The sequence below is a fragment of the Alternaria novae-zelandiae genome (assembly GCF_023758075.1).
Source record: "Alternaria novae-zelandiae strain BMP 2774 chromosome Unknown scaffold_10, whole genome shotgun sequence".
NCBI classification, from domain to species: Eukaryota; Fungi; Ascomycota; class Dothideomycetes; order Pleosporales; family Pleosporaceae; genus Alternaria; species Alternaria novae-zelandiae.
The window spans coordinates 786,910-814,503 of record NW_026056970.1 but is presented as its reverse complement, the minus strand read 5'-3'; the positions used below and the strand labels follow the sequence as shown (position 1 = coordinate 814,503).

Here is a 27,594-nt window from a genome sequence, read left to right as displayed (position 1 = left end):
ATTAGCAGCATCTATTACTCTAGGTCTTTCTTAAACATGTCTAGGTAAGAGATATAGTTTCTTTCTTATTTTAAGGAAGAGAAGGACAAGAATTAGATTAATATAAATGCTATATCTAAAGAGGTTAGCGGTAGTAGTAAAGAAGAAGAAGCGGGAAGAAGTACAACTGCTAAGAGTCCTACTTAAAATAAGCTCTAGGTTAAATACATAGCACGCAAACTCCTCTAGCTACTACTAAAGACGAAGTAGCAGTACATTAACGCATTGTATTAAGACGATGTAGTAAGGCTAGCATAGAACTAGATAAGTAAAGCTCTACAAAGCTTTTGTGTGTAGAGCTGTATAATCTTACTGCTTAAACTCGCAGTTCTTAAAGCTTAATATTCTTAAAGTGCTGGCTGCATAAGAGCCAAGATAACTAAGCAGCCTATCTTCTTTTAACTGCCTAGTACTGGCAAATGGCTTCAATCAGTAGTCAGCCAGCATGTGCGGTCAGCCTTACTCCGGCCGCTTTCGGTAGCAGATTCCCCAGCCACAACCGTTTCGGGGCAAGCAGAACCTCCCCCGCAGGCCGATGTAAGACATACGATGTACTAGAGAAGAAGTTAGTAAGTGTCTGACCAGGCCAGCCCTAGTAATATAGCCATATTAACTGTCGTGTAACCTAGGACGATCTTCACTACATTAATCCCGCCAAGGTCCTTGAGATCATCACGACGACGAATCATCATAGTAGTTCTATTCTGCGAACACCATATGCCGGTTGATGCATGCACATAGTCATCCCCCAGAACACTGTCTTTGTGTCTCGACGTCCGAACACCTCCAAGCCTGATGCGATCAGCTTACCACCACCGTCATTGCCAGTCGAGAAACACCGTGTGCACCTCATGAATGCCACTCAAGCTCTGCGGTGAGTAGTCGCAGAACGCTGAGTGGGCAAAATGACAGCCAGTTATGTGGTAATAGGCTCAGGAAGGCTCTCAACCCCGAGACAGTGATCCAGTTCGGGACAGTGATAACTTTGTGTGCGTCCGAGAGGACTGGAAGAGTTGACCGGTCGAAGTCAGCGGTGATGAAGAAAGAAAGAGGACTGAGTGAGGACGAGAAAGTATAAAGGACGGCCAGAAGTCGACCTGAAAGTACTCATCACGCTTCAACATCACAACATCATTACCTTCACTACATTACCAGCCTTTCGCTCAACACCTCCTCAACCCATCAACATGCGTTTCTCCACCATCACCATTGCCGCCCTTGCTGGCCTCGCTGCCGCCGCTCCCAACGAGATCGCCAAGCGCGAGAACCAACAGATGACCAGTGCCATTCAGTTCGCTGCCCAGCAAGCCGACTGCAGCATCTTCGACTGCGCTGCTGTTGTCGGTGCCGCTTTCTGCATTGCAGCAGGTATTGCAACCGGACCCGCTGGCGTTGCCGCAGTCGTTGCCTGTGTTTCCGGTGGTGCTCCTTCGGTATTTCCTCCCATTGTCTTTCCAGTACCCAGTCCCACTGACTTAACTCAGCTCTGCGGCTGCGCTGGGTGCGTCGATGCTCTCGGCGACTTCTTGACCGAGAACGGCCTTTGCCCCGAGTAAACGACGATAGCTGACATTCTGATGCCCATTTCGGGTTGGAGAATGGACGAGAATGGAGTGTTCGGAGGGACATGGTCCATCAACATTAGACCTGCAGTGTCTGGTGTAGACTGGGATGACGGCTCTCACGAGCGACTTGCATGTATCTCCTTGGTGGTAGTTTAAACACACTCGCTCCTCAATGAAATCGCTGGCCAGCTTAAATATTCTCAGCGCCTTTGGTGCAGGAACCAGTGATGTGGCAGTAAGCCGACAGTGTTACAAATCTTGCGATAAGCTCGTCTTGAGTGGCCGAATGAGGGATTGCATGAAAGGTACTGAATGTTTATTGTGTATTGATCGTTTTTATGCTTTTTCATGCTTCGATAATGCGAATCTCTACATCTACTCCTCGTTGCTAGTCCACTCGCAACACCTGGGGTACAGGTTTGTGCAGTGGTTTTCATCTAATGAAGTACAAAGGTTTCATTGTATGAAAACACGGATATGAACGCAGAATCGCTCCTTTTTTGACCTCGTCATGTCATTGATAGGCTTCACGCCGCCCTATGTTGATACAAATGTACAGCTCGTCCCCTCGTGTGGGCGCACTACTTCTAACGAAACAGAAAGGGAAAGTCACCAATTGGTGACCTTAGTTGCAGGTACCGAAAGTGCCCTGGCAGCCAGCACCGCAGTGACCGGTGGTGCTTCCACACCAGCCGTACTGGGAGCAGCAGTTTCCGAATGAGGAGCCTGAGCATGTGAAGCCAGAGGTTCCAGCGCATGATCCGTCAGTAGATGCCTTCTTGGTAGGCGCAGCAGCGGCCTTGCTAGTAGTGGTAGCGGCCTGCTTGGTGGCAGACGCTCCAGTGCCAGAGCAGGTACCGAAGGCAGAGTTGCAGCCAGTGGAGCAGTGGTCAGTAGTGCTTCCGCACCAGCCGTACTGAGAGCAGCAGTTGCCGAAGGATGAGCCAGCGCAGGTGAAGCCAGAAATACCACCGCATGAGCCGTCAGTGGAGACCTTGCCAGCAGCAGAGGCGACGGGAGCCTTGGAGGTAGTAGCCTTGGTAGGCGTAGCAGCCTTAGTGGTGGTGCTGGTAGGGGCAACACCGTTGCTGCCGCAGTTACCGAAGCCAGATTGGCAGCCAGTTCCGCAGTAGGCCGAAGTGGTGCCGCAGTAACCAGCAGAGCTGCAGCAGTTACCGAAGGTAGATCCCAAGCAGGTGTATCCCTTGGTACCGCCGCAAGTAGCATCAGTGGTAACCTGTTTGGTTCCAGTGGCAGCGGGAGCACCGGCAGAGGTGGCGGGGTTGGGCGCGTTGCCAGAGCCGGCACCACCAGCAGTGCGGTACCAGTTCTCCTTGGGGTCGCCAAGGCAGTCACCGACAGTAACAGCCTTGTATCCGAGCTGAGTGAGGGTGGAGAGCATGTACTCGGTCAGGTTCATGGCAGTCTGCTCGTGGATGTCGTGACCAATCTCGAGCCACTGGTTGCTGGCGGCGGGACCGCTGGTGACGTTGCCCAGGAAAACATCCTTAGAGTATTGGATGAGGGTGGTGCTGTCGTGTTCGTAATCATCCTGTTTGTAGTGTTAGCAATTGAGCCATTTGAAGGGGTCAAGGAAGTGCATACGGTATCAAGGTTGAAGTATGTGACGTGGTAACCGAGGTCAGCCATGTCCTTCTCGCAGCCTGACTCAGCAGTGCAGCTGGAGTACGGGGGACGCATGTAGGTGGGGATCTTGCCGACGATGTTGCGAAGAGCCATCTCGTTCTTGATCATCTGATTGTAACGGTCCTGCTGGGAGACGGCGCTCAGGTCCAAGTGAGTCCAGGTGTGAGAAGCAAGCTGGTGGCCCTCAGAGTCCATGCGCTTGAGAACACTGCTGAACTCGGGAGTGATGTCAATCTGTCCCTTGTTGATGTTGTTTCCAGTGATGAAGAAAGTAGCCTTGGCGTTGTAGGAAGCCATGACATCGAGAATGTGGCTGGTGAAGACCTTTTGTGGGCCGTCGTCGTAGGTGATGGCAACTGTGCCGGGGGTGGTGCAGCCGTAGATACCAGCGCCACCGTACTCGACATTGCCGACCTTGGTACGGGCGATGGAAGAGGTGTTGGTGCCACCTGGGGTGGCGTTCTCGGGGCAGCCAGAGCCGTGCTCGTAATCGCATCCAGGAGAGTAGCAGTAGTCATCTTCTGTGCCACAGTAGCCAGCACCTGAGCAGCACTGGCCAGCGGGACAGTTGCCGACACCCGCACCACATTGGCGATCGTCCTGACGAGCCACGACCTTGTTCTTAACCTGAGTCTTGGGTTGCAGAAGCTCGTTAACTCCGGTGAATCGAGCTCCAGTGCGAGAAAGTAGGTCGCGGGCCCGGAGGTCCCTTGGGTTCAAGCCAATGATGTTGGGCAGACCGGCGCCATGGGCGTTGACGAGAGGAGTGATGGCTGCAACGGCAGCGAGAGCCGCGGAGTAGTGCATGTTGTAAGAATGCGGTCGGTTCGAATTATGGAATTAAAGTTGTTCTGATAGTCGGATTAAGAGATGAGCGAGTGGATAGTGGTGGTCAATAACGACGACACACTGAAGGACCTTGGACCGGAACGAAAGACGGATCACAAGAAGGTAAGATTAGGACTTCGAACAGAAGGTACCAAGAAAAGTCATCACGGCATGCGGGTAGAATCATCTTATGAAGGGTAAGAATGATCGACGGTTAGCCAGCAATCCCCGTAAAGGCCTGGTGCTAAGGTTGACTCGCGTTACGACTAGCGCTCTCGACTCTTGCCTGCAGATGCCGGTCAGCGTAGAAAAGAAAGCTTGGTGTGCCGCGGGCCCCTGGCACTGGCAGATTCAAGCTCTCGACCCGCGGCGCCGGCTTCGCTTCGGGCGGACATGATGCGCGATTGGGAGCTTTCCTCATGGCTTGTTGGTGGCACGCGCTCCTTTGCCATGCAGGAACCGCATTGCTGTCACGTCGTGGAGCGAAAATAGAACGTGATTGTTGATCCGAGCCGTTTGAAACGTGTTTTGCTATCAGTGCCTTCCGAAATGTTATTCTTGAACGCCTCTGACGTGACGGCTGTCGACCGGTAATTGCTCGAAACATCGAGTGATTCAAGCAGCCGGTCTCCACTGCCGCCTGTCACTATCCAGTTGCTTGGCGCATATCGGTTTCGCGCGGTCGCTGTTCAACATGTTGCGATGATGTTGCTGTGAGACGCTAGAAAATTATCACTTAGCTGTTGGAGGACCCCACGGGCGAGACGATGTGACGTCTTCCATCGGTCGGACGGTCTGACGGTGCCGCACTCAGTAGACGGCCCTTCAGCCATGGCGTCGAGCCACGAAAGCATCGACCTGCACTGGCGCATTGGCAACAGCTGCCGAGCACGCCCAACCGACGGTTACATCTCTTGGAGAGAGCTTGTTCGGGTTAAGAGATCCACCCCGCATCACCAACAAGCCATCGTGTAAGTTGTCGTTTGAGTCCGAGTCTCTGTCGCACAGCCATGCAATTGCATGAAGATTCGTCCGCGAACGGTAGCATGATGCGCAATTCCGCTGCGGTGGAGGATGTCTCTTCTGGCCCTTCTGGCCCAGGCACCCGCACTTCCGAGGAAAATTGGAGTCAAGTGGGCTTTCCGATGGCCAAGATGAGCCAATCACGTGCGCTGTCAAGCGAGGCCCATCTAAGCGCTCCCACCCTCAGCACTTTACAGCATGCTTGCTTCCGCCAACACATGTCTCGATTTATCAATACTCATCACGAACCACTACTGCTTACCGGCGCAGAAATTTCATGCCACATGATGGTGGCGTGCAGCACGCAACCACTGTTGCAAGCCGCGCAGGATACAGAAACTCTTGCGACAATGCAATTGGATTCAAGGGGCACGGGAAGACCTCGTATCCCTCTTCGTTTTCATGCAGCTAACCACTCGCACGTCTGATTCAGGCAGCAACTCCAAAACCTCCACTCCACCATGGCATGCAGAAATGGAGCTGTATATGCCTCGGGAATATCGCAAGGAATAAAGACCGAGTCTATTTTAATATATTGCTTTTCTGTTATGAGACAAGCTTTTGCTGAAGATGACTAGGTTCTTCAGCCTCGTCCCGATCGCTTGACTCGACGAAACGAGATTGCGATAGACAAACCCTTCTCGTGCGGAGGAGTAAGCAACAGCACGACCGATCCTTAGCAAATCTTAGGCCTTCTGCGTTCAACGGCTGCGATGATCGTTTGTAGCCAGTACTGCGACAGGTAGACTACCGGTCGCGAATCGAAAACTTCCACTTCCCGACGCCGCGCGAGCTGGGATTCTAAGAATCACGACCCTTGTTCGACTCAGACAGTCACACGTACTCCACCTCGGAGCTAGTAATCTACCCTGACAAAATGGCAACAATCGGATAGCACGGTTAGCCATCCGAACAGTCAATATTGACTGCCGTTTTGTATACTTTTTCTCCTCTTACGTCCGATCAAGCATCCTCAAGGGGCGATTGAGCCAAGCAAACTATGTGGAGAAGCAAGGCGTCCACCACCCGTATGGCTTCTCTTGCTAAGCAAGAACAAGCACCTGCTCCATCCCATGGCACTTGGCGCATGCCGTAGTTCCGCAAGTACTCGTATTGCAGGATGAGCATGACGGCTGCAGCTTTGGAAAGTCAACCCACATGACGCCTCAGGGGTCAGAGTCCGACTGAGCATCTGACGTGCTAGGAGACACCTTCCTTTTCTCCCCACTAACATAGATGCTTTCTTCCGCCAGCGCACATGTCTTTCGTACGACGCCTGAACTACTAGGCGATAGGTCGAACCAAACATTGTCCTATGCCCATAAGCAAGCATCGGTAACCTGCGCGAACGGCACACTTGGTTGTCGCACAGAGGGTTGGCACCCCGCTGCTGATCAGTCGCAGATCCTCGACGACGGGTACCTGCACGAAAAAGCGATGATCAGTATTCCAAATGTAGATCATTGTAACGTCCAGCCGAGATCGAGATGCGATGAAGAAGAAGAGAGCGGAAATCGTTTACCTGGATCCACTATGGCTGTTTGACCGACTTTTGCGCCTCCAAACAAAGTTTCATGGTGACCATCTCGCTTTAGGGCGCACACCAGGCCAATCATGCCAGGAAGGCCTGACGAAGAGCACGCCAAATGGATACTTACAAACTACACGTCTTTGTTTCAGTCATACATATCCTCATGCGCAAAATACATCATAGACTGATACAAGCGAGTTCGATATGCTTTACAACTCGAATGCAAAGCCGTGAAGCCACTGAGACAGGAGAAAGATCTGGTTATCAGAACCTCCACTTTTCCGAACCTTTCCATTCCCCACAATACCAATAGTCCGGTTTGATCAGGCGAACGAGCCAACTCTACGCAGAAGCATTGGCCAACAATCTAGACAATAGTGTATGGCATACTACGTACCCATACAGATCTTCCCTCGTACGACAACATCTCATGCCGGCTGGGTAGATGGCAAACAACCGACCTCTACTACTGGAAACAACAAAATCCAAGATGAGATCATTCGTCATTGATCAAACGCGTGACATTCCGAAACTCATGTGCTCTAGATCGCGGCAGGTAAAGCTCTATTCACCATCATCTCCCAGTCACAACTCCATTCCTCCCCGCGATCCCATTATTCACAGCCACTGCAAACGCAGCGATATCAGAGTTCGTTGGTAATCCTTGCTTTGGCTTATCGAACGGGAAGACAACACTCTTATCCCTGACCCCTAGACTATCTACAAACAGCACGTTTGGAAAGCTTTGCGGTGTGAACGCGTTCCACGTCTCGCTTATCAGGTCGTCGAAAGCGGAGGCTGCCATGTTCCTAATGGTATATTAGTGTCCGGAGAAAGCTTGCATTTGTAGACGGAGAAGGGTACAGGGGAACGAACATAATGGCTTTATCAAAGATCAACACATCCTCCGGTTGTTGCGTCAACGTCCATGAGAAGATATGAAACATATCTTTCCTCTGACTTTGCTCCGCGACGATATTCCGGTTCTGCTTCAGCTTCGCTAGTTGGTCGCTCTTCATCGTGGCGAGATTGTTGCTGTTGCTGTATTCGTCGTAGAAAGGAAGATTGCGGCCTGAGTAGAATCCTTGGTTCGCAAAGTCGCCTAGTGTCACATCATCTGGTATCTGCGCGATGATGAGAACGGATGCGCGGTCTGTGATGAAGTCACCCAGACGGCGCGTGGAGAGATCGGTGCCGCCGGGATTGTTGAACGTGTAGCGATTGTTGATACGCTTTAGTGTTGTGAAAAGATCGTTCCATTGCGTTTGCGTGAGGTCTTTGTACTGGTTGTCTGTATCGAGAGTGTGGCTAAGATTTATGATGATGAGTTCCTGATGTTTTGCAGTGAAGTCGTTGATCTGTTGTATGATGTCTGCGAGAGACTGTCCGTTCCCACCGAGCCAGATGTCGCCGACTTGGCCGTAATGACCAGCTACCCATTCGCCTCTTGAGAGCACTGGGCGGAGGTCGAAATACCGTGAGCCGGCTTCGAGTTGCTGGTAGAAATCCAGATACTGGGTCTGAGTGTTGGCAAAGTGTGCGCCGATAGTGCCAGGTTTGAATGTTCCCATCCCGGCATCATGGGAGCCTGGCATGCAGATGTGTTTTAGCGTTCTGTTTGCCAGCGAGCCCATGCTTTGCTGCATCCAATCTGCGTAGGTACCGCTATTTGACCACCAGGTTCCTGCCTCGTCAGTGGACATGATCCAGTTTACAGCAGCATTATGCCGGAATCCTAAGGTGACGCTTGATCCTTTCGAGCTCTGCTTTGTCGACATGTCATCCAGAGATATGGTAAGTGCATAGTCCGAAGGCTTCCGTCCGAGTACCGTGAACCTATCCGATGTTCCGTCAATATTGTAGTACGCCTCGCCTGCATCGTCGCGGGTGTTTCCTCTCGTCCCAAACTCGACGTATATTCTTGATGCCTGGCCTTTGCGTGGTCAGTCGAGGTACTCCTTCTGATCAATGACATACATACCAGCGTTGATTGTTGGCCATTTCCATGTATCCATTTGATACGAGTGCTGGCCATTCAAGGTCCAACTGAACGGCGAACCATTCACCAGTGTCAAGTCTCCACCTATCGATGCATAATATGTTTAGCGCTTTTCGTTCATCTGCACAGTCGGCTTAGTAGTGACTTACCCCAACCCATGATTGACAACTCTTCCGAATCTTCTTGGCTCCTTGAAAGATTGTAATGAGCTGACTGTAGTCGTTGCTGTTGTACGCGCTCTTCAACCGCAGCGTAACCCGTAAACCCGTCTTTGGGTTCAGTCGCTCGCACAACATCCCGGGCAAGCAATATACTTAACCCCCATCCTCCCCATGACCTATAAAACGGACGCATAGCGCCTAGAAGCCCCAGGCCCTGTCCTGTCTACTAACGGCACTCTACTGGGTCGGCCCTCCCGTCATTACAGGCCTCGTGCCGCTGTCAGCCACTCGATGGTAGCTAGTGGCTGTTAAAACAGGTCCCAAACCCTCGCAGGGCTGTCTATATCGCTGTAAGCGGGTACTTGCTTCATCAAATGGGAAGAGCGGCGAATTGGTGGTGTTGTTGCTGCCACTTTCCTGATTGGGCCAGCTCTGTTGTTTCACCTTCGTACCCACCCACCAACAAGATCGCGATGGCCACGAGAAGACGGTTACAAGGCACCAATTGCGCTTGACAGCATCCAATGCGATGCGCGAAAATCACCAAGGCGAGGTGACATGTGGTGCAGTGTGGCTTCGACAGGTTGTTGGGGTTTCGGTTGCCCTGGTCGCGCATGGCAGCGCCGATACTTGCTCCAAGCGTCTGTTCCACGGCACTATCAACGGCAAGGCGCTTGAGATAGCGAAATCCTCGCCCAAGGTCATGCGCACACACAAGAGAGGAAGCTAGAAAGTCAGAAAGACAAGAACAGTATGGAATGGTGGAGAGCAAGAAGTGGCGACGATCCATAGGTTTGCCACGTGCTTGACAGCCAGGCATTGTTGGTCGCAGACGCGTGTCGACCAAGTTCTTCATTTATAGCCATAAGCGCACAACGTGACGGACTACCTGTCAACAGTAATCATCCAACCGTCGTTTAGCACACTGCCATTCGCATCGACTCCACCCCAGACTACACACGTCGCGCCATCGACTTCGGTACCCTTGGCGATACCGAAATGCCCCCTCGCTCCAAGGCCTCGCTTTGGCTTTCCTGGAATCTCTTTTTCCTCTTCGCCTTTTGTGTCTACGTATCGATATATCGCCTCAGCCCATTGCGATTCATGCGTATCTCTCTTCAAACCCGCGCGTATATTATCCTTAGTCGCTGCGGCCGTGGAGCGCTCAGGTGCGAGCTGCAGTGCCCATATGTCGTCGAGGTAATCTCCGTTCTCAGTCTCTCCGCCGACAGCTAGCAAGTAGTGTCGCCCTTGCCCTGTGGTGACGCCCACAAGTCCTGCATTTGCGCGCGCCTGCGGTGCTGTAGCGGTGCTACCTTCGGTGTGCTTCACTTCTTCCCAGCCCCACCCACTAGTCACTGCAGAGGTAGAGGTACGAAGTCAGTATATGTCTCACATGCACTTCGTAAAGTCAGAACTTACCTGGTGTAGTCCCGCGCTCTGCATGTGTCCACACATGTGATGCGTCCACGTACTCGGTCGCACCTGACGCAAATGTCTCTATGCCCTTCCCACCAAACCGATAGAGGCGACTGCCAACGAGCGCGAGGCTTGCACCATCCCGTGGCTGACCTGATGGGGAAGGTATGTTGGTCCACGTTCGTGTCTTGACGTCGAACGCAAGTGCATCGTTGGCAAGATTGCTGCTCGAACATTCGCGCCCTCCAACCACAAAGATGGTTCCGTATGAGTTTGCTTCTGGCGGCTCGGGAACGTGTTTCGCAGGATCGGCGGGGGCTTGCGGTGCCTTCTCAACGTACGTCGTCGTCTTGGGGCCTGGGAGGTCTGAGCTCGCCGAAGCGTGGCCAGTTCGCTGGCTGGGAAACAGCGTGCCCTCAGCTGGATCAAGATAGGTCCAGGTGTTTGATATCGTATCGTAAACCCAGACCCGCCCCTTCTCATCTGTTACACCATTTCCTTCGCCACCAAACATATAGATGCTATCCCCAATGACCGCAGCCGTGTGTCCCCTTCTCGAGTTCGGTACATCGTCCAGGCCATTTGCCGCGCGGGCTGAGTATTTGGTGTAGTCGGCGTCGAGAACACCGCTCGACGGCAAGATGACAACGTGCATGTCATTGTCTGCGAGGTTGCCAGCTTCCGTCTCTCCACCAAAGATGTATGCGCGGCCTTTGACTACCGAAACCGTGTGATGCGAGCGAGGGAGCGGGACGGAGGATATGCGCGTGAGGTTTGCCTTGATCGGCAATGTCGGATGAGTTATGCCCTTGACGAGAGCTACACCAGCCTCCAGGAGGTTCTCGGCTGCGTAGAGCACACCGGCTGCTCCGGCTTCCATCGTTGCTTAGGAAAGAGCTATATTCGGGTGAATGGGGATTGTGGGGTTCGAATGAGCAAATTGAGAAGCGAATATGTCACAAGTTCAACTAATACGAGTGGAAAGTGTAGTGTGATTGAGAGGAGGGATGTTGTATTGCGTTGTAGCTGTGAAGCTTAACACGAGGGTGACGTCATCACGCGAGACCCTTGTCGCCCTTACGCGTACCCTTCACGGCAAGCCAAACAAAAAAGAAAGCTGTCTACAGATTCAGAGCATCCGCCGTGTCTGCACATTATAGATCAAGACCTTCAGACGACAATGCACTGTACCGTTGCTTCACAGTTCCAAGCACAGCCTGCGTCCTTCATACCAGCCAGTCACAACCGCTAACACACGTGTGGAAGTATTAACAACGAAGGGAATCCCATGTAATAGACAACCGCCCGTCTTCCTATTATACATTGGGTGATAGTTGATCGGATTTGACGTATCGCTCGACCTAAGAGATTGTTAGTGATGCAGCGCAACACATGTGTCATGTTGCATACCGTATCAATGGAGGCCTGCAAGAAGCTGCGCGCCTCAAGACCAACCCAAACCTTGAGCATCGAAAAGTCGCCTCCACGAATCATCGACGAGCCACTCTGTGCACCAAGTTGTCGCAGTATTGGTAGAGCACTGATTACGTTAGCAGATGGCTAGATGCATGTTATAATATCACTTACCCGGCGAAGAGATCCAAGTTAGGGTTCAAGCTCCTTCCGATACCTTCCAAGAGGAGGATGCTAAGAACGACATTGACAAAGTCGCCTTCGAGGCGGACATGATGTGTTCGTACCATGGAAAGAACCTCGTTGAGAATGTCTCCAATCTTGATGTTGCCGAGAGCAAAAGTACGGCTCTTGACTCCGAGCACCAGATGTTGCATGCGCAAAGCAAAAACTTCCCCGTCAAGTACTGCGTCTGGTTGTCTGCACCTCTCAACCATGAGATGACCTGCTTTGTAACCATCAAACTCGGCGACAGCCTTGAAGAGATCAAGGAAGTTGGCGCGGTTCTTCGCATTGAGCTCCGTTACAAGACCTGTGTCGATGAAAATGAGCTGTGGTCGATACCCCTCGTTGTCAATCTCCTGCAACTTCGCTTTCCACTGCTTCGGGTTCTTCTTGTGTGGTCGCAGACGCTCGAGTACCTCTTCAGTAACATCAAGCGACTCTTTGGGGCCGGTCGTCCGGTCCTCCTTCTTGGCGAATATTGAGACGTCCAACTGCTCAGGCTTATAGAAACGAACCATGATATTTCCCGGGTGTAGGTCGGCATGGATGAAATTGTCGATGAGGAGCATGGTGAGGAACGCATCTAATCCTTCGTCTGCAATGTCCTTTTGGAACACTCCGCCTCCATTTTGTAGAAAGTCTTCCATGGGGATGCCTTGGGCGAACTCCTCGATAAGGACATTGCGCGTGGTGTAGTCAGTGTAAGGGTACGGGAACCAGGCTGTCGTCCGGTCCTTGAAGTTACGTCGGAACAGCGTGAGATTCGCGGCTTCGATGCGCAGATCCAGTTGCAGCCTCATCATCTCGCCAAATTGTTCCACTTCGTCGGGAAACGACAGCCACTCCATCGTGGGTATAGCGTTGATGACAGCCGCGAAGAAGCCCATGATGCGCAAGTCTCTCCGGACGATCTTCTCAATGTTGGGGTGCAGAACCTTGATGGCAACATGGCTAGATGGTACCCTCGAGGGTGAGCTCTTGAGCGTCACATCGACATTCTTCTTGATCCGCCGCGCCAGATTGAGTTCCTCTCGGTCGATGCTGTTGTCTTCCAGAGTCGCAAGGTGCGGCTTCAGCTTCGCCTTGTATACCTGTGCTATTGCGCCAACACCCAATGGCTTCTCGTCGAACTCCTCGAAGATGTCGTCAAAGCTCTGTCCGTCAAAAGCCGCCTCAATCGTTCGCTTCGTGACTTGTAATGTGTGCGCCGGGGCGTTGGAGTGGAGGGTCGACATGATTGAACACATTTCGGTTGGAAAGACATCTGTTCGGGAGGCAGCCCATTGTCCGAGCTATCATAGAGTCAGTCTACTTGATATCTTCTGAGTCTAACGTGACGGCACATACCTTGATGAAGGCCGCACCAGCCCTCTCCATAGACCCGACCAGAAAGCCATACCACCATAGTGTCCCACTCCGCTCGTTGTCTCTCTCAGGCTGTCGTGAACCAAGCCATATCGCAGGTATTGTCACGATGACCGGCACGAAGATGATGATCAGGTGGAGGAAGCGGAACCCGGTGGCTATGGGCTCGATTATGTAGTCCTCGATGAAGAAATAGATGCCTCGCCTGTACTTTGTAGAGTGCCTCAGCGCATGGGGCACCTGCTCGTCGAGCTCCTTCCGCGACGCCTCCAGCATGGCCTCCTCATGCGTCTTCTCTCCATGGCCGGATTTGTCATTGGCGACGTCGACGAAGGCAAGTGGGCTGAGTATCGCGCCGCCGGCAGCTCCCGCGGCTGCACCGGACCATAGTATCGTTCGGCCTTTGAAGTTTGGAGTCGCAAATTGACGGCGGAAGCGGGAGGCGGCGGTGGATGGACGCGTGAAGGCGCGGGTTGCGAGTTTGGGCAGGCCTGGGCGACAGCATTGGCGACCAAAAAGGAACGCCGTCCTCATGGTACCGGGTGGTGGGCAGATGCGCGTGCGGCTTCCATAAGGCAGGTAGCAATGCGCTGCTTGACCTGGCGCCCGTCGTGACGTCGGTCGGCGTAAATTCCATGTGACGCCGATCAGGCCATCTCTGATCTGCTGCCCGCGGGCTCCTCCGCGGCCACCCACGCCACGCTGCCCCTCTCCTCCCACCACGCCCGTCACATCGCATATCCCCCACGCCCGAGCCATGCGGTCAAGTTCCAAGGTTTCGCTCCATATCTGCACGTGCCGTTCCGAGCAGTACAAGACATGTCGCACTAGTCGAGGCTTCCTGCCTTTCAATGCAGTACCTGACGCACACGACGAAAACGGGACAGTTGTTGAAAGCGGATGATTGATATACAATTAATTACAACAGGCAAAACGGCCCCTTCCTTCGCCAGTGGATATCTACGCAGTAATGAAGCCCTCGAAGCCCTTGTCCAGTGCACTTCGCGTCATTTCGCTGTACAGTGGGAACCCGCCGGCGAAGTTCAACTGCTCTCGGAGTTTGCCCGGCACGTTGTCACCCATGTACCATGACTTGGTCTGCGGGAACAGTGTCTTGTCCGAGAGCTCGGTGATCTTCTCCCGCCACTCCTTCTCTGCTTCGTGTGTGGCATCACAGTAGTTGATGCCTTGCTCTCGAAGCTTGACCATGGCATCGACGATCCAGTCTCCCTGAACCTCAACGCACGTGGGTCCGTTGGAAAACGCCGTCGGTCCCTGAGCACCGTAGAGGAAGAAGCAGTTGCTGCAGTCCAGTCAGTATCTGCAGTAGTTGGAAGCACTTGAGAACTTACGGGAAACCGCTCAGGCTCATGCCCAGGTACGAGTAGGTACCGTTCTTCCACTTTTCTGACAGCTCAACACCGTCGACATCCTTCAGTCCCATGTTCTTCATACCACCCGTCACTGAATCGAAGCCGGTTGCAAGGGCGATGACGTCGAACTCGTGTAGGGTACCGTCAGCCAGCACAATGCCCTTTTCAGTAACCTCCTTGATCGGGTTCTTGTTTACGTCGATGACCTTGTTCTCGGGCTTGTCGAGCATCTCGTAGTAGTTCTGCTCCAGACTCGGTCGCTTGGTACCAAAGGCATGCGGTGGCTCCAGAGGCGCAAGAATCTCACGCTTCTCAGGATCCGTTATCCGGGCTCGCGTCTTCTTAGCCCAGAAGTTGTAGGCTTCGCGGTTGGCTTTGTTGTCGAACAACAGATCCTTGTAGTTTGCCTGTGATCACAGTAAGTGTCTGCTGATGTAGGGGCTTCACATCTATCGCTTACCAGCCAGAACTCGAAACCACCGTTCTCCCACATCTTCTCGTAGAATGTCTCGCGCTCCTCGGGTGAGTCATCGAAGGTGTTCTTCTCGATGTAGTCGTACTGGAAGCCAGCGAACGTTGTCAATCTTTTCTTGAAGATTTCCTGGTATTCGCCCTGCTTCCTTCTGTCCTGCTCCTCCTTCGTGAGAGCTTTCTGTTGCATCGGAAGGCAAAGGTTGGGCGTGCGAACAAACTGGGTTATACTGGCGGCCGTCTTCGATGTCTCCTGGGCGATCTGAACACCTGTCGACCCAGTGCCAATGACGGCAACACGTTTGCCCTTAACGTCTACTCCAGATGCTGGCCAGAACGAGCTGTGATGGATCTCGCCCTCGAACTTGTCCATTCCTGGCCAGTCGGGGAAATGGCGCTTCGCCGCGAAGCCCAGAGCCAAAAGGAAATATTTGCAGCGCGCTGTCCGGCCATCTTCGGTCTTTACGACCCATTTCGAGGAGGGTTTGTCGAACTGAGCCTCGACAACTCTGGTGTTGAATGCGCAATCTTTCTTGATATCCAGCTTTCGCTCGACATGGTCGAAATACTGTTGGAGCTCTTCCGTACCGGGGTATCTGCAGGACCAATTCCAGTCCTATCCGCCAATGTCAGTCTTCGTATAGCGATACGATAAAATTGTCACATACCTTCCAGATCTCAGGCATACTGTATTCGTAGATGGGGACCTGGGAATCGACCCTAGCTCCGGGATAGCAGTTCCAGTGCCAGATACCACCAATGTTGGAACCAGCCTCCATAATCTTGCACTTGAAGCCCTGCTGGCGGAGTTTGTGCATCAGGTAGACGCCGCCGAAACCGGCGCCTACAATCACAACATCGGTCTCGAGCTCTTTTGCATAGTTCTCATTATTCGGATCCGCCGCTTCGTTCGTCGCACCGATGTCTGTCCGGAAGTGGACCATTGTGGGAGGAATGATTGTTGAATGAAGAGGAAGTTGTGAGACTGAAAAGTTACTGTCGATCCTTTGGATAGACACATCGTGGGCGATACACTCTCTATATATACGTCAACGCACGACATACCCCTCCTGGGCGGATCCTGCATGACCGCCACGCTATTCGCGATCCTGCCACCGTCTCGCACCCGATAACCAGGGCGAATTGCGTTTCGCCTGTGGACGCTGCCACACTCCAGTAACATTTCGAGACCGTGTCGATCTCCTCTAGTATGCCATCCGACCGGACGCCCTAAGGGAATCAACGGAGATGTCGCGTGTGAAGGCCTGGTACTGGATGTGTCTGAATGCGGAAACACTCCGCGGCAACGCCACGCACAGGCGGTCGATACGGTTGCTCTCCGAATGTCTAGTTTGCGGGGTAGATACAGCTACCCCGGTACCCCGCATAACACCGTTCTGTCAAGGCGAACATGATGCCGACGGAAACGCCGGCTTGCCGATTTTGGTAATTCGAACAGAACAAATGTCGGTGTTGTCGGGATTCTACTCTAAATGTGGCCGTATCACGGTTCTGTCATTCATGGAGCTGCATTTGGAAACGCTTTCGACCCCAAGTCGCATCCAAGTGGTAGTATTCACTATGCAAACACATACAGAGTCAATGACTCGTGTTTGGAGTCGTAAGCTTCAAGCGTGCTTAGTATGCACTAACCCGCATCACATGGGACCAAATAAGCCTGACGATCGGATCGTCGTCTAGCCGTTCCAGTGATGCATGGAAATTTGGATGTCTCAACATGCGCAAATGGAGGGCATCTAGATGTTACCGCCCGGTCCGAAGGATATCTGCGGAACCGCATCTTACAACGATCGAATTTGGACACATACACGGCTTCCTGAAGCCACCCGGACTGTTTATAGGACTGGATGAAAGGAAACTCACCTGATATCCTCCTCAACGGACAAACAAACTTCTGGTACCTTCTCACATAGGTATATTCGTGTACGAAATGTTGCGAGCCATTTACTGACTTCGTACATCGATCTTTGGGCAAAGTTTTGGAAGAGTTGTACTAGTCACGAAGCATGGGCGCAGCTTGACGATGCATCTACTAAGCATCAAAGAAGAGACGACTGCCATACACCAAGAGCTTTGCCATATTCGTCGTGGCAAGGTGCGATCCCGATCGCGTCAATGAAGAGCTGGGGTGGAGTAGGATGTCCACTTTATACTCGGCCTACCTAACTGTCCTGGCTACATTTCGAATGGACTATTAAGGCATTATCCACCCAATAGTATCTGTTCACGTTTGACTCAACATGGTTGTCATGATGAATGACCGAGCGGCAAGTGGATGTTCTGGCTAGAGCTTCTCCGTTCTTCTAATTTTCGCTAAGAGACTCCCATACTGTTGCACTAACGCGGAACATAGCAAATCGTTCAAGCGATCTTTACTCGAGACCATGCCAACTTTCTAACTGGAGTTCCACAAGACTGCATCCACTAAAGACGCGTTTCATCAAACCTTACTATCGCTTTGAGCATCCAACTCGTGAGGATCGTGGCGATCGTGATCTGCCAGTTCTGCGGGAATTTGCCCTTTCTCACTCACCTCATGACATGTGCCACCCCTTGATGCGTCCAAGGAAGAACCGTCGGCTTCATACAGCTCAGGTTTACTATGCGTATTCCTGTAGCGGCGGAACAAGAAGAAGGCCGCGAAGGCTGAAGCTAGGACGACTACCGGAACAGTGATACCTGTGGCTATCGCGACTTTCCGAGAGGTATTCTGGGGAGCAGGCGTCGACTCAGGTGACGTAGTGGGCTCAAGTGATGAGATAGGTGTTGTCGAGGTGGGAGTTGAGAAAGCCGATTGTAGCGTCGATGCTGGAGACGCTGAAGATGATGATGGCGATGACGTTGTTGCTGGCACCGATGTTGTAGCCGCTATCGCCATGTCAGCTCGTCGCTTTCTCACCTCAGAACAAGGGACTACTCACCGGAAATTTCAGCCAACTTAGATCCGCCGATATCACAGTAGCTGCTAAATACCTCCAGCGCCGTCGTGTTTTGCGAAGGGTCATCTGGACACTGGGTCATGACATGAGCTCCAATCATGCTGGAGAACTTGGCAGAGCTCTCGTAACAGACTATGAGACGGAAATTACGAGGTCAGCGCATGTCGCAGACGCAAGCTTTGTTTCATAATGTCAACTTACAGCAAGTAAACGACTGGTATGAGCCGCCATCCCCACACCCCCATTTCATGTTACGCACGATAGTCGACAACTCGAGCTCGGCACATGTTGCGAGGAGCTTGTATTCTTCAATCTGATCAATGAAGATACTCGTAGGACCACTAGCGCCTGCTACGCTGACCAGGGCTAGGAGAAAAGCAAGAGCGGGAAAGCCTCGGCTGCCAAACATCTTGGTGTATGCTAGCGTATCTTACTGGGGAGATAAATCGATACAAGCCTTCTTTTTTCACAGCGGGAAGGCTAAGGGAAGAGTTGTGGAGAAAGCTGGGTTGGCAGCGGACCGGCGTATCTTGTACGCAGGGCGTTTTCGCACATGTCGCAAATTACCCCAGCCTTCCTTCGCTGGAAATGGATGTCTTGATGTGATAGCACGGGCATGTGTATGCACATACTTGAACCCGAGACGGCTGAACTCTGATTGGACGCCCACGTACGCATAAATAGACTTTCACCTCAACACACCGGCAAGGCTGAAGAATTGTGCAGCAGCAACGACGCCGAACGAGAAATGATCGGGGTCTGATAGTGACGGGTGAGAACATGGCGTTCTCTTCGGTGCCTGCCATTGACTGAATCCGGCGGGTGCGTCGCCATTTATCTCTAGAGTTTCGATCGGGCCAATAGGGGCGGCCTTTGGGGCGGCCCAGCTGCATGCACAGCGTCCGTGGGTACACTCCCGCAGCTGTCACAGACAGCCACCACAATCAAGGCTAGCTCACCCGTAAACTTTCGATGCGATAAAATTAGCTGGTAATTTGAGGTGATGCCACGGCGAACGTGGCTGGCAAGGCTGGCCCCATATGTCTCCAAACCATCAACACAGGCGCATTCAACTGTATTCGGCCCCTCGCAAGGTTGACCTGGACGGCCACCATGGCATATATAGTCTTTGGCATGCAAAGACTAAATTACTCACTAACTACTACCCACATCTGTTTATAAATCGTATACATCTACGCACCACCAACTTTCACGATGCGCAGCCTTATGGCTATCACTTCCTTGCTGGGGCTATCGACAACGGTAGTCAACGGTTTGGTACCAACTCGCAGGCAAGCTTCAACATCATTCGCAGGAAGTAATGAGTACTTTCTCCACGCCCTTTCTGCATCCGAGCAGAAGGAGTATGTTGAAACTCTTGCTGGATGGGGCGCCAAGGTCCTGAGGTTGTGGGGTGAGTAGCATTTGAACAGTTGCAAACACCTTTGGAATAATTCTGCATCCTCTTAGCAATGGATGGAAGATCTACAGTACTGACAATCATTGTGCAGCGACGAACGTTGCTACAGGGTGCTTGAAGGGCAGCACCATCGAAAATTCCGTGCCAGCTTTCGAATCGACGGTCGGTGTTTACGATACCACCGTTCTAGATAAGCTCGACGACACTCTCAAACTCCTGCACGACAACGGAATGAAGGCGATCATATCTCCCCATAACGCCAATACACTGGGAGGTAGCGCGGGGTGCGACGCGTACTGCCAAAAGTATGGCGACGCACCTACCTTCTATTCTTCATCCAACGCCAAAGCAGACTACGACAACAGACTCAACGAGATGCTCAACTACCAGTCACCGAACTTCGGCAAAGCCTGGAAAGATATGGAAGAGGTCATCATGGCTTTCGACCTTCAGAACGAGCCGCTGATCGGGCAGATCGACCTTTTGAACGCCAATGACCCGGACGACTGGCTGTGTGGCCGTGCTGGAGCATTGCGCAGTGCTCTTGGATCCTCCAACATCAAGGTTGCCACAGGTGGTGTCGGCGGTTCTCACTACTGCTGTGACCACGAGTTCAACACGTTGGAGAAGGCTATGCAATGCGATGCCATCGACATCATCAGCATGCACGGATACATGAGCAAGGCGTCTGATTGGGCCTACTACATCACCGGCGACAGGGAAGTCTTGAGCGGGGCGAGGGCTGCAGGCAAGAACATCATGATGGAAGAGTGGGGCGTCTCGGTCGACTACCAGGACTCTTTCGATACGCAGGTTCAAGTGTTCAATGATGCTGGAGTTCCTTGGGTAAGCATAACAGCTGTGAATATCAGATGAAACGCATACTGACGTACATTGTAGTTGTATTGGCAGATCGTCCCTGGCTTAGACGGCTCTGAAGCAGGCGCGCCCACCAGCTGTGGATATGATAGCTTCGAGATTGGCTTGGGTAGCTCGAAGGGCGATGTCGCCGGAGGGATTGCTGCAGCGAACGCGGCTTCGGCAGCGCAATCTTGGGCGGGTTATTTGTGAAGAAGCCAATTTGGCTCGCGAGTGTTTTCGTAGTTGCGCTTCCTTTCGTTGATGTATTTCTCCAATTTTGAAAATGTAGGGTTTGGCAAGCGCGTGCCATTTCCTCGTGCCACTCTTTAAATCGATCACGTTATTCATAGATACACGACCTAACCCATCGGAGTGAGTTGCTTACTTCATAACTTTTGGACTAAATGCGTTGCTCCTTCAGGGTTCTTGCTGTTATGGCGCTGCGTGGTGGAAATCCAGGATGCGCGTTGCACTTGCCAAAACTCCACGCACCGTCGACGCGTCGATGTGACGTCACAAGACCCATTTTTCTACTGGCGCGCCTCCCACGCGTGCGCGCAGCACCCGAAGGTTGCGAAACCTCAGAGCGCAAAACGCATCCTCTAGGCGCTATAGTGCTCTGTCGGTCTCGTGTACTCATGACACAACAGATTACTCCAGACATAACGACTTTGCTCAACGGTCTTTGACCTCTGCTTCTCAACAGAGGAGAAAGCGGGACGGATGAGGCTCGGTATAAGTAGTATACAAAGGTCTTCTCATATCTATTGCTGTTATATGGCGTACCCTTGCATCATGCAACGCACGGGGCGTTCGCCGTCTAGACGCCTTTGTGTAACAATTAGCGAGCGAAGGCAAACACGAATTGGCATCGAGTAATGCTAAACTGATCACTCACCTTCCACCTGTCTCACGAATATCGACCACACGAAGAAATCGCGAAGTCACGTCAAACTCTAAGAAAGTATGCCCTGGCGCGATGAGTGGCCCGTTGAATTGAATGGAGAAGAGTACGATGGCAAACATATTCTGACACTAGTGCGGGACAATGCTAGTCCTTTCAAAGACGTCTGGAACGTGCAGTCGCTCATCGATGAGATTGAAGAGAAGCTCCAAGTTAAAGTAACAGATATCCCGACTATCGATAAAGGCTCCAACAACTATGTACGTGTATCTTCGCACCTGCTCTCCGACCAACCTATCTAGCCCTGCAGCCCTTTATCACCAGGGAAACGAAGATGGAAACGTCGCCCAGTAATCAACTAAGGCGATCTTGCCGACTACACCTGACTGACTGTTGATCAGGGATTCCACTTGAAGGTCCGAAGTGGACCAGATATGGTGGTTCGTCTAGCTCGTGGCGACGTCAATATGCCAGACTTTGATGGCTTCGCTATCGAGCAGCAGATCCCCGAGGTTTTGTTCGAAGCAGCCACGTACACTCTTTTGCGCAACGAAGCCGAAGTCCGCGCCTCTCGTCTAATCTACTCTCGCGCACCACTCCTGAAACCAGGCTCTAGGACGCAGGTTCCAGATGATCTGTCTGGTCGACGCATGTTTGTGTTCGAACGATCTGATGGAACTAATAACGTATGGGAAGAGCTTGATGCCGGAGGAAAGGTGAGAAATAATACTCAAAGTGTTCGTCGTATACTAAGAGCTTCTAGGAGTCGCTGCTTGATCAGCTTGCACGCATGCGTGCTGCCTTATTCAACTATTGCCCACCGTCGGAGTTCACGACCGAGTACCTACATAGCCGCATCTTTGACTTCAAACCAGATGCTTTCACCTTGCCCGTAGCACCTACTCGCGAATTCTGGACACACGTAATGAAGTCAAAGATTGAAGCCACAATCAAGAACGACGGTGACATGATTGGATGGGAAGATGATGAAGAAACTGTGGGACCTGTTGCACTAGTAGCAAAGCAGTCTCTCCTCAAAGCGATACCACATCTACTGCCGCAAGAGAACTCCGACATCTTGTACAGGCTAGTGCTTGATCACGGTGACTATGGGATACACAACACTTCGATCATCACAGACGAAAGCTGTATGCCCGGAGTCACGTCGCTATATGATTGGGAGACAGCATGCATCGTTCCAGCTCTACTAGCTGACCCACTTGTCGCGGCTGGTCCTGTGGATCTGATTACGAACGAGCATGCTGAGCCAGCTGTTACTAGAATACCTGGATCATCGACAGGTGCAGAACTAGAAGCATATGCTACCTGGTCGCGACATTACATCAAGGTTCGTCTGTACCGAATCCTGCTTACCATGATGGTGCGCTAATACCTGGTACAATGAACAGGAATTGTACACGCATGCGCCAGACTTCGAGGCCGCTATCAAAGCAGGACGGGACGTACGGTATCTGTGGTTTGCGTTGCGCGACTGGCGTGGTGGTGCATCTGAAAAGTTCTTTGGCGACCTTGGAGCTTGGGCGGAGGCACGGCTGAGAGAGAGGGGACTCTCGTGAGTTGTTAAGTCGTCTTGAGCATCAGTTAGCCAACTTTGTTATGATCTTGAGAGATTGTAGTAGCGGGTCGTAGTCTAATGGATGTAATCTGAGCGCAAAAGATGTGTTAAGTTTCGGCGCACAAACGAAGCCAGAAGCTTATAACAGCGAAAATCGCCAGTAGTCATCCATTCGTTACTAGCACACCGGTATTCTGATTGTACAGGGATGAGTGGACGCGAATCATAGCGGCCGATTTCCAGTTAGAGCCCCCGAAGACCTTTGGGGAACGTGTTCGGCCAAGATTGGGCACCTCGCAAAAGGGATTTGCCGGATAAGCTCCAGCTGCGAGCCATGGGGGAGACTGTCGCGCGACTGCCTCAGAAAGCTCGAAAACGATTTTCTGTTTGATATTGTCGAAATTTCTTGCTTTGCGCGTACTGTCTGCGCATGCAGTCTACGCGTGAAGTCGGTTCAACTGAGCAACTGTGGGGGCAACTCGCCAATGCCCAGCTACAGGTGCCTAGGTGGAGTCCATGGGTAGGACTGTTCGTTAGCGTGGTTGCCCCTGGTCAATGCGGCATTACCTCGGAACAATCGCGCGCAGCAAACAGCCGCCGTAGAATCGCGCAAATACATATACCCAATCTCCCAGCCGCATCACCCCGCATAGGAGGACACGCATCGAGCAGCTCCTGTCCATCTAGCCCCGATCACCAGAAGTACCCGTGTGGAAACCTACAGCAAGTAGTCTAATAACAAGATGAATCCGGATACCAATTCACGCCTCTGTCCCGACTGGGTCTTTCTAAACAATGCCAACGTACAGTAGGTGAGCTACCACTGATTTGAAAGCATCAAACGTTAACATCTGGCTGTCAGCGTCGCAAAGGACAGAGGCTGGTTCAAAACGTACACGCCCTTCAAATCAACAGTGGATTCCTCGCCCTTCTTCGGCCCGCACACGCAAACTCCCGTGCTGGGAATAGGTACCGTCGAAATTCCAACCAAACGCTCTCCGAATGCTTCCGGTGTATCTTCGCATCGTTCTCTCGTTCTCCACGAGGTCTTGCACGTGCCTGACTTTATTTGCAACACCATTGGGCAACCACTCATGTACACTGATGGATACAACGTAGTGACATTCGGCGGCAAAAGCGGAAAGCACAAAGGCACCATCAAAGACAGCAAGGGTAAAAACGCTGCCTATTTCGCCTCTAAAAGCCCATTGTTCGGAATCAAAGTGCGCCGGTCACCGAACGGGCCAAGGCTCGGTCCGTACGCGCTCAAGAAGGACGTGATGTACATGCTAGGCTGCCGATGGGACGATGCCGAGAGGCGTAAGTGGGAAGAATTCAAAGCCAGAGATGGACTCATCACTCCGGAGCCAAATGCTGCGCCTTACACGGCCGAAGAAACTTCGTTCCTCAAGAAACACTATCGCTCTGAATATCACTTCTTGAGACAGCACGGGCTCAGTATCTACAAAGAGGAAGACCGCGAAGAGGGACGGGTGATTTTACGCGCCATCATGCGTGAGGACGAGATGTCCGAGCTGGGAGGGTCCGGGGATGAGGAGGATGATTTTGATGTGTCACGTCTCGAAGGCCATCAGGCAGACTACAACTTCACGGAACGCCAGCTTGATTGGATCGAACAGTACTATGGCAATTCGGAGCAGTTTATGATTTCGTATGGACTCAAGTTCTACCGTGAAGAGGATCTCGAGGAGGCAAAGGCCATTGTGGATGTCATGATGGATGGAGATGATTAGGGGTGCCTAGGTACCTTGAAGTGTTGCTCATTAAGAAGCTATAGATCCGAGAAGAAGAATTGGGTATATAAAGCAGCCGAAATCTGGTAATTCCCCTCTACCAGTGTCCACCGAAAGCGTAATATGAAATGTATAGACTCTGATTGAGCCCGCTGGGTGTGAGCGGGGTGTGTTGCTCAAAGCTCACATAAGATGGATACGGAAGCTTCATCATATATCAAATCATCTCTAGCTGCTCATCCGGTACCCGTAGATCACGTACACATGCTCAACAAGGGGAATGCAGAGCTTATGATGGTATGAAGAAACCACGATCCTTAAGAAAACCTATGGTTTCGAGTTCCTTGCTCTAAATATTGGTATCTCGGTAGCTTGAGAGCTTGTCCTGATGGGCCTTAGGCTGGTGGGGCGAACGCGGGCAAAAAGATATAACCACCACCATGGCGCAAAAAAGAGCAAAACATACAACAGCCTACTAATCCGCCAGTACACCGTGACCAAAACCTCATGTAACCGAAGCAGGATCAATGCGACAATGACAGGGATAGATGGCTCTAATCCGACAAGAACAACAGAAGATAGAAACAAACATAGTAAACGACAGTGTAGGAATCGAAGTCCACATTAATACACCCCAAGCGATCCTCTCCAACAATGGCCTTCTCATAACCTCTTACCAAAATGTCAGTTTGTCCGCCACCCAATCCGTTACCGCAAAGAAAACATTGTGGCGGTGGAAGAAGCTCCGGTTTTTCTTGCCGAGGATATCTACAAAAGCACGGATTAGCCACTGCCCTCATCTCGCCTTCTCTCTGAGACTTACACATCGGAATCGTCAACGCACAAACAGCGACCTGCGCACTCCCAACGGCGATAAAAAGGGTCTTGATTCCCCCACCACCACCTACCCCACTCCGCCGTCCAGCTTCAACGACCCAGTCGAAGCCTTTAAACGTCAGGGCGAAGGAGAACACGTTCTTGAAAACGAGGAGGCACGTGAAAGCTTCGATGGACATGCCGCCTATATACGTCAGTACCTAGGCATCTCAAAGCATGGAATGGTCTCGGAGACTTACGATGCGCATCGACAATGTATAGCGCACTGGCGACAGCACCACACACCATACCCATAACTACGAGCGCGAAGAAGAAATCAGGCCAAAACCAGCCGTACGTTGCCGTATCTGCGCTGGTCCAACCGAAACCATAGATACCAGCACAACCTAATATGAGTTGTGGGACCACGAGCACCATGCGGAACTCGGGTTCGTAGACGCCGTTATTGAGACGCGTGAGCAGATTGGCGGACCAGTCGCTAATCAGACCGGTGAGGCCGAAGCCGAGGAGTGCACCGATGAAGGCGCCTGTATACCTTGATGGGGTTAGGACATGTAGGTGCAAAATATGAACGGAATGTATCAACTTACATGTATCCTGTCTCCTTCTCTCCAAACCAAAGCGGTGGGCCAAGCATAATTGCTGCAAGCACAACACCGATAAGGACCGTGAAACCGATTAGACTGCCTTGGATGAGACAGGCCCATAGTATACCCGGATGCAAGAACAGCGAGAACGGCCGCAGAAGGAGGTGCAGATACCGGTCATCTGTTTTCCGCCCATTGAACGGCTTCATACTTTCGAGAAAAGTAGCCTTGCGTGGCAAATCACCCACCGACTGCTCGTCCGCAGAGTTTCCTGCTCCCTTTTCATCCGTGTTTCCAGCTGCTTCGTGTTCAGCAGATGTGCTACTCGACCCCCGATTACCCAGGATTTTCATCTCTTCTCCATCCTTAACCAGCAAGTTCCCCATAGTGTCGGTGTCAAATTTCTCTTCCCTCCTGAACGCCGTTTCCGGGCAGAAGAGTATGATCAGCGGTAGCATGATCCCCGAGAATATGGCGACAAAATAGAATGTCCACTGATATCCGATTGAATCTGCAATCACTCCTACCAAAACTGGGGTAAGGAACGCGCCTCCGAAGACGGCGAAGTTTGACAGCGCCATGCGGACTCCGCGCTCGTGGACGTGATACATATCGCCAACACTGGCTTTGAATCGAGATACAAAGTTAGTGCATGCTTCAAGTAGGATTCGAAGATATCCACGCTTGAACTCACCATTGACGAGCGCTTCAAATGGCGCTAGGCCCACGCCTTGAAACACCCTCGCCCATAGAAACCCAGCATAATTGTTTCCTATCGCGCCACCCCACGCACAACTCACCACGACTATCACAGTTCCTAGAATGTACACATGTCGTTTTCCCCAGATACGCGCTGATGGCACGAAAAGAAAGCCTGCGACTCCGACACCCAAGAGGTGGTAGCCGGTCAATAGAGCCATGTCGGTTAGGTTGTGACCAAAGTAAATGGCGAGGGAGACAGTATTGGCGGCAAGAATGGGAGAGAGGGTGCTTGCGATGACTGATATGGAAGATAGAAGAAGGAGAATGGTGTCGCGACGACGAAGCGACCAGTTCTGGAGTATCAGTCAACTATGTGCACTTGCCTGGATTTTGTGCCAAAATGGGACGTTTGAAAGACGTACAAGCGGATCATTCGGATCATCACTCGGCTGCGGAACAAGCAGTATTGTCCCAGTTTTGTCGTACTTCAAGCCTGACCTCCCTATGATATTTCCTGCATTTCTTTCGATTTCCCTCCGCTGCTCGCCTTCCAATACCTGCGCGGTCCCAGGGACCTGTTCGAGCGCATGGTCAGAGAGGATGCCGAGACCCATTGTCGCACGACCTTATGAGTGCTGATTGCGGTAGAGCGTCGCAACAGCTACGTGGAATGCATGCGCAAAAAAATGTAAGGAAAAAAGGAAGTAGGCTGGAAGTGAGGACTGATGATGAAGGCTGACAGTGACGGATGCCGGGGATGTTGAAGGGTCGAAGATCTGGGGTGTGCAGATCGTCCAATGGGCCGCGGGAGCTGAACATGCTTCGGTGGAAGGCAGCTAATGGCAAATAGTAGCGGCCGAGCGCGTCCCGACTAGGGGCCGACGAGGCTTCAACTTCGAGTGTTCAAGAATAAGCCGCACGGGCACGGGATTGG

The 27,594-nt window shown here is 52.0% G+C and overlaps 10 protein-coding genes across 10 annotated transcripts; 4 read left to right on the top strand and 6 right to left on the bottom strand.

The window, feature by feature from the left end:
* Positions 1 to 1,226: 1,226 nt before the first annotated feature.
* Positions 1,227 to 1,595, top strand: J4E88_005631 (uncharacterized protein; the record flags this gene model as incomplete). The annotated part of the gene is made up of 2 exons (XM_049399266.1): positions 1,227 to 1,472; positions 1,524 to 1,595. 2 exons carry the CDS (start codon positions 1,227 to 1,229, stop codon positions 1,593 to 1,595), a joined length of 318 nt encoding a protein of 105 aa, XP_049255057.1.
* Positions 1,596 to 2,229: 634 nt separating this feature from the next.
* J4E88_005630 (uncharacterized protein) lies at positions 2,230 to 4,058 on the bottom strand (the record flags this gene model as incomplete). Its single annotated transcript, XM_049399265.1, has 2 exons — positions 2,230 to 3,156; positions 3,210 to 4,058. The coding sequence occupies 2 exons, from the start codon at positions 4,056 to 4,058 to the stop codon at positions 2,230 to 2,232; spliced, it is 1,776 nt and encodes a 591-aa protein (XP_049255056.1).
* Positions 4,059 to 7,442: 3,384 nt separating this feature from the next.
* On the bottom strand, positions 7,443 to 8,791 carry J4E88_005629 (uncharacterized protein; the record flags this gene model as incomplete). Its single annotated transcript, XM_049399264.1, has 3 exons — positions 7,443 to 8,566; positions 8,615 to 8,716; positions 8,788 to 8,791. 3 exons carry the CDS (start codon positions 8,789 to 8,791, stop codon positions 7,443 to 7,445), a joined length of 1,230 nt encoding a protein of 409 aa, XP_049255055.1.
* Positions 8,792 to 9,678: 887 nt separating this feature from the next.
* On the bottom strand, positions 9,679 to 11,092 carry J4E88_005628 (uncharacterized protein; the record flags this gene model as incomplete). The annotated part of the gene is made up of 2 exons (XM_049399263.1): positions 9,679 to 10,151; positions 10,216 to 11,092. 2 exons carry the CDS (start codon positions 11,090 to 11,092, stop codon positions 9,679 to 9,681), a joined length of 1,350 nt encoding a protein of 449 aa, XP_049255054.1.
* Positions 11,093 to 11,528: 436 nt separating this feature from the next.
* On the bottom strand, positions 11,529 to 13,749 carry J4E88_005627 (uncharacterized protein; the record flags this gene model as incomplete). The annotated part of the gene is made up of 4 exons (XM_049399262.1): positions 11,529 to 11,573; positions 11,623 to 11,752; positions 11,800 to 13,142; positions 13,198 to 13,749. The coding sequence occupies 4 exons, from the start codon at positions 13,747 to 13,749 to the stop codon at positions 11,529 to 11,531; spliced, it is 2,070 nt and encodes a 689-aa protein (XP_049255053.1).
* A 426-nt stretch (positions 13,750 to 14,175) lies between these two features.
* J4E88_005626 (uncharacterized protein) lies at positions 14,176 to 16,003 on the bottom strand (the record flags this gene model as incomplete). Its single annotated transcript, XM_049399261.1, has 4 exons — positions 14,176 to 14,518; positions 14,568 to 14,995; positions 15,049 to 15,675; positions 15,728 to 16,003. The coding sequence occupies 4 exons, from the start codon at positions 16,001 to 16,003 to the stop codon at positions 14,176 to 14,178; spliced, it is 1,674 nt and encodes a 557-aa protein (XP_049255052.1).
* A 3,231-nt stretch (positions 16,004 to 19,234) lies between these two features.
* J4E88_005625 (uncharacterized protein) lies at positions 19,235 to 20,510 on the top strand (the record flags this gene model as incomplete). Its single annotated transcript, XM_049399260.1, has 3 exons — positions 19,235 to 19,433; positions 19,531 to 20,285; positions 20,340 to 20,510. The coding sequence occupies 3 exons, from the start codon at positions 19,235 to 19,237 to the stop codon at positions 20,508 to 20,510; spliced, it is 1,125 nt and encodes a 374-aa protein (XP_049255051.1).
* Positions 20,511 to 21,266: 756 nt separating this feature from the next.
* Positions 21,267 to 22,594, top strand: J4E88_005624 (uncharacterized protein; the record flags this gene model as incomplete). Its single annotated transcript, XM_049399259.1, has 3 exons — positions 21,267 to 21,464; positions 21,606 to 21,920; positions 21,968 to 22,594. 3 exons carry the CDS (start codon positions 21,267 to 21,269, stop codon positions 22,592 to 22,594), a joined length of 1,140 nt encoding a protein of 379 aa, XP_049255050.1.
* Positions 22,595 to 23,575: 981 nt separating this feature from the next.
* On the top strand, positions 23,576 to 24,534 carry J4E88_005623 (uncharacterized protein; the record flags this gene model as incomplete). The annotated part of the gene is made up of 2 exons (XM_049399258.1): positions 23,576 to 23,592; positions 23,643 to 24,534. The coding sequence occupies 2 exons, from the start codon at positions 23,576 to 23,578 to the stop codon at positions 24,532 to 24,534; spliced, it is 909 nt and encodes a 302-aa protein (XP_049255049.1).
* Positions 24,535 to 25,207: 673 nt separating this feature from the next.
* J4E88_005622 (uncharacterized protein) lies at positions 25,208 to 26,790 on the bottom strand (the record flags this gene model as incomplete). Its single annotated transcript, XM_049399257.1, has 5 exons — positions 25,208 to 25,302; positions 25,358 to 25,555; positions 25,611 to 25,906; positions 25,962 to 26,583; positions 26,787 to 26,790. The coding sequence occupies 5 exons, from the start codon at positions 26,788 to 26,790 to the stop codon at positions 25,208 to 25,210; spliced, it is 1,215 nt and encodes a 404-aa protein (XP_049255048.1).
* Between the last annotated feature and the right edge of the window lie 804 nt (positions 26,791 to 27,594).